Source organism: Montipora capricornis, chromosome 9 (assembly GCF_036669925.1).
Source record: "Montipora capricornis isolate CH-2021 chromosome 9, ASM3666992v2, whole genome shotgun sequence".
NCBI classification, from domain to species: Eukaryota; Metazoa; Cnidaria; class Anthozoa; order Scleractinia; family Acroporidae; genus Montipora; species Montipora capricornis.
This window is the reverse complement of record NC_090891.1, coordinates 2,495,136-2,505,135: the sequence shown is the minus strand read 5'-3', so window position 1 is coordinate 2,505,135 and position 10,000 is coordinate 2,495,136. Positions and strand designations below refer to the sequence as shown.

At 38.1% G+C, this 10,000-nt stretch overlaps 1 protein-coding gene across 2 annotated transcripts in view; it reads right to left on the bottom strand.

Annotated features, from left to right (window-relative positions):
• Positions 1-10,000, bottom strand: part of LOC138016204 (uncharacterized) — a 10,626-nt gene that overhangs the window by 459 nt on the left and 167 nt on the right. The window contains exons 1-9 of one of the 2 annotated variants that reach the window (XR_011125755.1): positions 9,779-10,000; positions 8,758-9,643; positions 7,666-7,955; positions 6,075-6,551; positions 5,762-5,986; positions 5,328-5,559; positions 4,558-4,610; positions 2,136-2,231; positions 1-1,295 (exon numbers count right to left, since the gene is read on the bottom strand). The exon at positions 1-1,295 is cut by the window's left edge and continues 178 nt beyond it; the exon at positions 9,779-10,000 is cut by the window's right edge and continues 167 nt beyond it. Coding sequence is in view for 1 of the 2 variants with exons in the window: in XM_068863369.1 (XP_068719470.1) it covers positions 2,211-2,231; positions 4,558-4,610; positions 5,328-5,559; positions 5,762-5,986; positions 6,075-6,551; positions 7,666-7,955; positions 8,758-9,643; positions 9,779-9,913 (2,319 nt within the window). In the remaining variant the exon portion in view is untranslated. Of the gene's footprint in view, positions 2,232-4,557; positions 4,611-5,327; positions 5,560-5,761; positions 5,987-6,074; positions 6,552-7,665; positions 7,956-8,757; positions 9,644-9,778 lie in introns of both variants that reach the window. The other variant, XM_068863369.1, reaches the window with a different exon arrangement.

Here is a 10,000-nt window from a genome sequence, read left to right as displayed (position 1 = left end):
AATATTTCCAGTTCGCAAGCAAATGGTGTCCACCCTACTCAATAGCGACACGATCAGGGTAATGTTTGTGAAGCTTTGTCGGGATATTTACTCCAAAATAATTAAAGCTTTCACCGAAATATCCAGCGCTAAGGTGAAAAACAGTGACAAAAGGGCTTCGTTTTCAGTTATTTGTTCCCAATTGTTGTTGACGGTGGAGGAATCAGAAGTCTGGAGAAACATGAAAAAGATAATTGTCACCACCATTCAGTTGCAGGAGAACGAAACAGACGAAGTCAACTTTCATGCTGCCGTTGTTCTTAACACCATCTACTGGGCACTTTACGAAAATTTTCACAGCGCAGTCATGCAAATTAAGATTGACACTGACAAACGGAAAACCCAAACAAATGCAAGTGAAGGCGCGGACACTGTTGTCGATTCCGACTTTGTGGACGTTGCTAGAGTATCTGGGGCGGCGCTGCACAAACTACGGAAAGGAAGAGAAAAGATTGTTAATGGGCGGAAAGGAGCCAGGAGAGTTTCAGAAGCGACAAAGGAAAATTATGCAGCCGAAGTTAAAATTATGTCTGAAATGGTCTGTTCTGCAGAGGAGAAAACATCTTTGCCATTGGGTCTAAAAAGGTTGGACGAGGGAAAGTTGACTTTCTTCAATAGTAAGTTTACTGTTGTTTTGTTAACGTTAGATAAAAGAATAAGAGAAATGTTGACTGAAAAAAATCTGAAGAGATATCCAAAAAACCTTATGAAGCTGACAAAACAATCGGTTGCTTTAGACGAGGAGCTACAAGAGTTATTTTTGGCAGCATCAAAAAGGGCATGCACAGCACCATTTGAAGAGATTAGGGCTTGCTCCATATGGCAAGAGCTAGTAAAGAGAATATGTAATACCAGATTTAAGGAATTCTATAGTGCTCAAGAAGAGAAAAAACTGATTCAGGAGGGCAAAGTCGTTTCAGCCGACCAAAGCTTGAGGGACAAGCTGAAAACTTACAGTGTCGATAAGCGTACTTAATTAATTAAGGATGCTTAATAATATGATCTTACAAACTTAATTACGCTTTCTTCTAGGCAGCAGACCAGTTCAAGTGGTCTCTTTGTGATAGTTTATACTTAGGGCAACGTCAGCTTGCCTTATATAATATGACAAGTCTCGTTTTTACTGAAAAACAATAGTAAGTAATATAACAAAAGAATAACCAAAGTGACAGCTTGAAGAGGTCTTTGATCTTTTTATTGAGAGCTGTACTCAGCTTATCAGGTACATTGGTACTCCAACTCAGTAACTGTTAGAGCTGCAGAAAAATTAACCAAAAAAATGTGTCTGAGTGATAGAATAATGTTATTTTGAACTTGAAACTTGCACTCAATATATTGTATGAATTCAATGAAAGACCCATCAAAGGACTGCATGTCTTTATAGCACAAAGACATAATTAATATCTATAGTTCTCAGGTATGGCTCAAGTTTTGTAAGTTACATGCACACCAGTACATACCATTTTAAATATGTAATAAATAAAGGATCAAGAAAAGTTTTTAATATGTGCAGTCAAATGACTTTAAAAGACTATTTATAACAATTAATATATTTTGGTGTCACATTTTCTTGTTCCTATGTAAATGGTGACCAATGACTAATGCCAAAGTGCAGCCAGCTTAAAAAAGACACAGCATTTCATTAAAAAATTAAAATTCCAGGCTGAAATGAGATTTTATGACAAGAATTGTTATCTACTAACAAAATGAAATGCTTGGAGGAGAAATCAATTTACTTCAACTTCAGCCACACAACAGTTTTTAACTGTACTGAATGTACTTTTTTTCTGAAATGACAGAGGCACATTATCTGTTGTACTCCCCCCAAGTGATTTGGGCATACTGTATCGAGGTGCTGTAAAACTTCTGGTATGTCTTGGCTAGCCACAATATTAACTCGTTTTCTTTGGATGGTAGGGAATGGGAAAGTATACACCCATACTGTAAATGCCTGTGGCTATCAAAAATTGCACATGCCCCATTTTCCCAAACTAAAATTACTACTGTCCTCCCAACAGACACAAAGATGCCAACTGATTTCTGTTTCATGCTTGCCCGTTCCCTGACATTTGAAATGACATCCTGGAAGTTATTACCAGTAATAAAAAAATCTTTGGGATCCTCATAAGAAAGGAGGTGTAGATCATCTCCAACAGAGCTGAATGCATCTTCTACATCAAGCCCACCAACTCCTGCAGCAGAAAAGCATTCATCAAAGATTTTATTGCCCCCAGAAATACTTGAAACCACATGACCAAACCACCCCTCTTCAAGAACTTTCTTTGGTTCACCAATCAACCCAGAGGAGAACTTAAAACCCATTACAAGGGCTATTAGGGTGCATGCAGAGCTACCTTGCCTACCCTGAAAAGTGCTTTGAGAAATTTGGGAGGGAAAAATAAATTCTTTAACACCCTGATAACCATAAGGAACAAAATGTGCCACGATTTCAATGTAAGGCTGTTGATAAACAGTGTTCAATGTGGACACATTTGTAGGGCCAGATATAAGGACCTCTTGGTCCCTGTAGCCCTTCTGATCATGACTTGTGGCTCTAGCAGTGACCTTCAGCTCCTGTCTCAACTGAACCCTTCCAAGAGATGACCCATAATTCCCTGCACTTAGAGAACCATGGGCATGGAACTTGAGTGTGCCAAACAGGGATTCAAGTCGACTTATTGAGAGCCGCAATGGAGACAAAGAGTATCCAGGAAAATTATCAAAGAAGTATGACGAGAACTGTTTAAATCCAAAGACCATGACTCTTTGAAGGTCAAATGTCTAGAGGGAGAGAAAAGGCAAGCTAAATAAGAAATGCCATTTATTTAAAGGAGTAGTGTCACAAGGATTTTGCTGTTTTAGGTCAATTCTGTGCTTATAAAATCATTACTTTGGGTCTTTAATCATTAAACAAAATGCTTCTGTAAAGCTACAACGAATACATCAACGGAATTTTATCAGAGAGGGCTAACCATAATAAATTTCTTGAGGATTTTTGGAACATGCAGCATCAAAACCTGAAAAAATTGGCAATTTTTTTCAAGTTTCAATCTATTTCAATCCATGCCATCCATAGCGACAGGCGACAAGAAACAGTTTCAGTACATTCAAATAGCCTTTAATAACAAAACTAGATCATTCATTAGTTTTGAAATTCAATCAATGCGAAGACACCTGGCTTTTTGTAAAGTTGCCAAGTAGCGTGACAATGCCCCTTAAAGGGCTTAGTAAACAACTAATCCTAACTCACATTCAAATATATGAATTTCAATAATAATAATTATAATGATAATGTACTATAACTTTTATTTATATTTATAACATAGATAGGACCCTGCGCGCGCTCTCTGATTGGTCAAAAACCTATGTTTTATCAGAGTATAAAACATCGAAAAAGCGTGTTTTATCGTTTTGCGCGCGTAAAATCTATATCATAAAGCAAATGAAGAAGCCTAAGCCGTGTATTACACTGTGATAAAACACTCCAGTCATTTGAGAACACTCGAGAAATGTAGAAAACACTCGCCTGCGGCTCGTGCTTTCCACATTTCCCTCGTGTTCTCAAATGCCTGTCGTGTTTTATCACAGTGTAATACACGGCTTAGGCTTCTTTATTTGTTAAATAATTCATCAAATCTTTTCACTCGCACGCAATTGGTTTAAACACGTCACTTGACCGAATATCACCCAGCTAAAACTGGGGGATATCCGAGAATATCCCCCAATTGTCAAAACAACTCGCGTTGCGAAAAATATTTGAAGGATAATAAACATGAAAGCCTCCATTTGGGGCGAAAATATTCTCGGGTATTTGTCCTTGGACATTATCCGTTCCTCGAAGCTCATAGTTTTCCTCAAGCTGTGCTCTCCGAAAGCTGTTCGCTTCTCGGAGCAGATAATGTCCGCGGACAAATATCCTAGAATATTTTCGCCCCAAATGGAGGCTACTGTTTATATATACTATTGCCCCATCAAAGGGAACACTTGTCTTCCCTCCAAGGACCAGGAGGGATGTAGTTTGATCTTTTGAATGCACATTTAAAAAATAGTAAACAAGATAATGTTAAAGTGCCTATAACCCCAAAATATTTTTTTCGCTTAAATAAATCTTTGCACCTGTTCGAAACAAACTGCACCTTTTAACTTTTTTATAGGCTGTAAAAGTTACGAAATCTAGCCATCATCTGTTGCATGACCGAGCTAGTAAGGGGTATGGGTCTATTCCTGGGTTGACGTCACAGACTGATTTACATCGTATTAAGTCTTTGTAAACATGCATGCAAATAAGTTTGTGACATCAACCCAGGAATAGACCCATACCCCTTACTTGCTCGGTCGTGTTACAGATGATGGTCAGATTTCGTAACTTTTACAGCCTGTAAAAAGTCAAGATTAGGGCTAAAAAGGTGCAAAAAGGCGCAATGCTTTTCAAACAGGTGCAAAGAGTTATTTAAGCGAAAAAAATATTTTGGGGTTATAGGCACTTTAATAAACAAGTTAATCTTTATTCAGCAATACCTGCCATGCTAAAAACTTTGCTGCACGTGCTCGTTTGGAGTTGTCAACATACTCTGCAAAGATTAAAAGGAAAACTTAGATGTAACCCAGTTTGTCACCCCAAAAAGTTAGGCGTGAGGAATCAGATCAAGGGGAAAATTATTGTAAATATACATACACTGTAAAAGTAATTATTATATACCACACAGGTGAATAGTACTTTTCAAGCATGCTGATTGGCTAGCTTGGAGGTGATTAACCAAGTACTATTCACCTCTGAGCAGCCGAAGAAAAACAAAATGGCTTTTGTTGGTAAATTATCGCAAATAAAGTTACTCTTTGGGCTGCTAGTTATTCAGCTTGTGTGGTATATACACCTCAGTGTCAGTGAAAGTGGTGGATATTTATCTCCACTTCAGCGAATAATTGTTAATTATAAGAATGTCTATCATTTTAATTACAACTGTATTTTGGTGTTGTGTTTATTATGGCCTGGTTTACTGGTTAACTAGCATACAGTTGTTGGTAATCCAATGAAAGTGTAACTTTCAAGTGGCCAAATAAAAAAGGAGCTCTAATGAAAAAAGGTGAATGTAATTGAAGTTGATTCCAAAATGTTGAATGTTAAACATTTGAATCACTTCCTCATCAAACAGACTAGCTTTCATTTTCAACCATAATGACAGCCAGGTGAAGTGACCCATTGTTTGACTTTTAATCTTTTGATTGCTTTTTTAATGGACAAATGACTTAATACAGTTTGTTGAATAAAGTTTTTGATGTAAGCATACCTGTGTTGTTGTGCTCCTCTGCCCATTCTTCGAAGTATCTCCATCCCTGTTGTATGTTTTTGAATACAGCGGACTCATTGGATCTTATAAACACATGGCTAAGGATTCCCTTTTCAAAAATGTGGTGGCATGCTTGTAGGTACCTTGCTGTTTCTTTCACAACATCAGTTTTCTCTGGGCCTTCACTACTCAAATTTGCATATTCTTCCAAGGCTGCAATCATATAACGTTGCTGTAGAATGTAAAAGTAGACAAAACCACTTATCACTGTTCCATTCATAAAAATGGAAGCTTCATCTCAATTGTAAATATTTGAACCTTAATTATTGCCAGGATCTGTATATATGACATAAATTATCATTCTTTAGTCAATTTCAAGCTAAGGAATAGAACCATAAAGTTCTATAAATTTAACATAATTTTCCCTCTCTTACCTGCATTATCTTTGCAGGCATAACATTTAGTCTTTTCCAGCAGTCACGTTGCACATAGCTATACCTCAGACCAGGGACACGCCTACCCAGACCTTTTGCAGATCTCTCTTGATCCCTGTAATATTGATCAATTATTGGCTGCCAGCCAAAAGTAGTGCCTCCCTTCTCGAAAGCTTTTTTCCCCTTGTTCCTTGAACTGTACAAAGCTGCAATGATGTTCTTCAACTGGACAATATAAGAAACAATAACACCCAGGTGTTACAAATTGTACACATGAGAATAATTAAATACTTGAATTATTATAATACCTTACCTGGTGAGCAGGGCATATCATGACAAAGCAGGTTTTGTCTGATCTGGTGCTGAATGGATTGATGAAACTGGCCTTGAACTGGTATCGTTCAGCACCACTGTCTTCTACTGGGAGCTGCTCATTTGCATAGCCACAAAGCCTCTTAAAAAGGGCTAAGTTACAGGAAGCTCCATCACCAACCAATAGAATGACATGGAACCAGTACTTTTCAAGGGTACTGATCACCTTGAAGACGATGTCATGTAGAAACTTTCCATCCAGGGGTACCTCACGGAGAAAGTAAGGCCCAGCAAACTCAAACCCAGATGTCATATCCCGCCAGTAGGTCTGAAGAACGTAACTTGCCCTTTGACCAGCTCCATTTTCTGAGATGAACAGGGACTCATAAACATCATGAAGACATGACCAGTCATTTTCATTCATTGCATAGCCAATGGCAACACCATCTGTGCAACGGATCTGAATCTTACTCTGCACCTGTTAATTACAACTTACAATTATTTCAAAAGCATTTCATGGTCAGAAATTCCAGTTAAAATATTTTTTATATTATGCAAATGAGGAAAGTGATGACATCATCGGTGGTTTCACTAAAATAGTACAACACTCAATCAAGAATACCTCCATAAATATTAAAAAAAATGTAAATCACAAAAGAAACAAAATCCACTGTGCCATTGCTATGACAACAGTTATGCTGCTGTTCCTGTTTCAATTAAGACTAAAATTTCCAGATCATCTTAAAGAAGGATAATTCACTGCCAATAATCTTACTGGGGAGAGGTAAGAAAAAATGCATGTAAACCATGTGTGAATCTCTGAGAAAGACCCTCTGTCCCAGTTTAAAAAGTTGGAAATGGAGATATTTGTTTTCCCCAGACAGAGACTGGATCCAAGAGCACTGCCATGGCAACAACATAGCAGGTGTCATTCTGTTTTGCTTGTGATGTGCATTTCTATTGATAAGTTTGAAGATCACTGCTCCAATATTTCTAGAGATATTCTTGATTCAGTATTTTGTTGTTCAAGTGGAGCTATTTATGACATGATCACTTTCCTCATTGGCATGATTAATACAAAAACATGAATATCTCTAAAATGAAAAAAGATATTCCAAATTATAAGGGAAATTCCATTCTTCTTTACTTTGAAAATCATTTCAAATAAGCAGCAATTATTTTGTACTGCATGGGCACTTTAAAGGCTTCACCAATCCAATAACAGTTTTGAGTTACTGAATGGATCTGAAAGTAACAGTTTAATTTACACTAACAACAACATAAAACTGTATATGCAATAACAAAAGGGGTCAGACGAAACTGCATATTGAGCTAGGTTTTTTAACTTTGTCAAATTTAACTCAGTTCATACTCCATGTTTCAACAATACAGCAAAAAAACGCTTAAAATTTAAATAGGTTATATTACTTCATGATCTGCAATGAGCCCTATAATGATTCAAATAACATCATTGATGATTGCCATGTATATGCATGTAGATGTACCAAACATTAAGGAAGATATAGTAAAACTTAAATACAGATACACCAATATGGCTGTTATGATAAGCAAAGGGAATACCCTCTATTCACCTTTGTCTCATCAAACAAGAGTTCTCCAACTCCCAGTGGCTCTGGTCTTCCACTAAGGACTGCAGTGGTTTTAAATTGATTAAACAAAGTGAGTTGCTCGATGATTCTTTCTTCATGGATACCTTCCTCTACTGTTCTCTTTGCCATTACCCTCTCCAAGGATCTCCTGCATGGAAGCTGGAGAATGTCCAGCTTCTTGAGGTCATCAAACAGGACCGGGCAGCGTGCATAAATAGCAAGAGCCACTCGCCAAGTCGCCTGAGTCCAACGATTAGATCGATGTCCATATCCTTTAATAGAACGTGTATAGAACAGTTTTAAGCTGAGTGTCGTAAACCAAAATCAAACCAGTTTACTTACCAATTAGACTTCTCAGCTAACCTCAAATTGTGGTATAACCAAAACCAAAGCAATTGCCTGATTACTAAATCAACACATCTAAATATCTGGGTAATACAGGATTTCAAAATTTAATGCAAGAATAGTTTGTAACAGAATCCCTTGTGATCATGAGATGGATTGGGCCTAGAAGAAAAAGCATTGTACATACATGTCTGTAGAGTAACTAAAAGCATTTCTCATTGATAAAATTATTAGTGTTCTTGAACACCTGAGAGGACTTCCATATAAAACGGAGAGGGAAGTATGTAAGAAATTGTGACTAAACCCTTGAAGGGGACCAGTGGCCTGGCCCAAGCTATTTAACCCTCTTGAAAGATACAACACATTTAAAAAGTACAGAAATTATTTATATTTTCTCCTCTTTTCCTCTGACATTCGCCCGAACACCCTAAGTGAGAAATACAAAGCCCTATGCAGGGGAAGAGAGGAGGGGGGCGAGGGTGGTGGTCTGGAACAGTGAAGTTTATAAAACACACCAGGGATGATCAGATATATTTGTGCCAAAGTGTGAACTTTTCTCTTCCCGTATCCTTCACACAGCCCCTTAAGTTATTTGGTTACTGATTATCACGCAAAATTACTGATAATTCCTCTTACTTAATTTCTTATCATCTTCTGACCAATTTACAATTTTGCATTTCGGAGTATCCTGAAGCATGTAGATCAAATTACACACCTTCTAAAACTTACCGTTTTTTGCCTGATCTTTTCGGAAATTCACTTTGTCCGAATCCCATATCTCACGCAAGACTTGCCCTGCACCGGGTCGTAAACTATCAGCTTCTGCCACACATTTTTCAAATTCCTTTCTTCCCATGGGTGTAGATTCAACTCGCTCCATCAATTTGTCCAAGTCAGAGCTATGTGTATCAGACATTAAAACAGAGAACTTCTTTCTGTACCGTTTGACCTGCTTTGTCATGTTTTTCCTTGATTGCCGCATATTTTTCAATCGCTTACTTTGGCTCTTTGGACTGAGGCAAGAGAAGCGAACTTTGGATGACACAGATTGTCTGCTCCTTACGTCTTCTTCAGTCAGAGACTTCTTTTGGTTTAAGCGTTCTGACAGTTTTTGTTCTGTTTTGTAGCAACATCGACACTTTCTTCCACTCTCACATTGGGCATTTTTTATCAATCGCGCGCAATTTCTTGACAAAACTCTGTGCCAAGGAAGGGTCTGTTCTTCTACTTCTGAGGACAGATAATCCTGCTGGCCAGTTATCCTAGTGTCCACTCCAGGACAAGGACGATTCTCGACGACTTCGTTTATTGCATTTCTCAGTTGTCCCGGCTGATTAATATTAATTGTGCCCCTTCTTACGAGCTCAAAGTGGTACACAAACAAACGATATTCACCATTTGCATCAACAACGAGTCTCACGTCGTCAAAAGGCACGTCGTCAGAGAGAGAGGCTTTCCGTTTCTTGACGACAACCAGGGATGGCTTTCCACTCCTTTCCACAACCTCGACACGAGCCTCTACTCTGGGATCCTGGAGATCTGACGCGATGGCTTCAAGAGATCTTAATTCGTTGCTCTTGGCAAGAATGTGTTCACGAAGGTTAAGCTTACCAACCTGCACATAATTGAAGTATATTGGGTGTTAATTAATTTATTTTAGTCCAGAAAGCCCGGGAAAGAGCGTGAAAACCGATGCCGTGAATTAAACTAAAAGCAACAAATTTAATTAATCGACTTGCGTACCACGTACCTGAAAGGGTTTCTCACTGTTCGTGTCATCCCAGAGTGTCTTAAACACCGTTTTCACTCTCTTTTGTTGTGTGGCTGAGCTGACTTCTTCCAAATTTAAATCATTTGCTCTTTTAACAGAGCTATCGACTTCCATATCAATTTATTCACAGCTGTTATCCCCTGGCATCACTGTACAAAATCGCAACTTTCGCCCGCCATTTTATTATCACGCCATTTGATT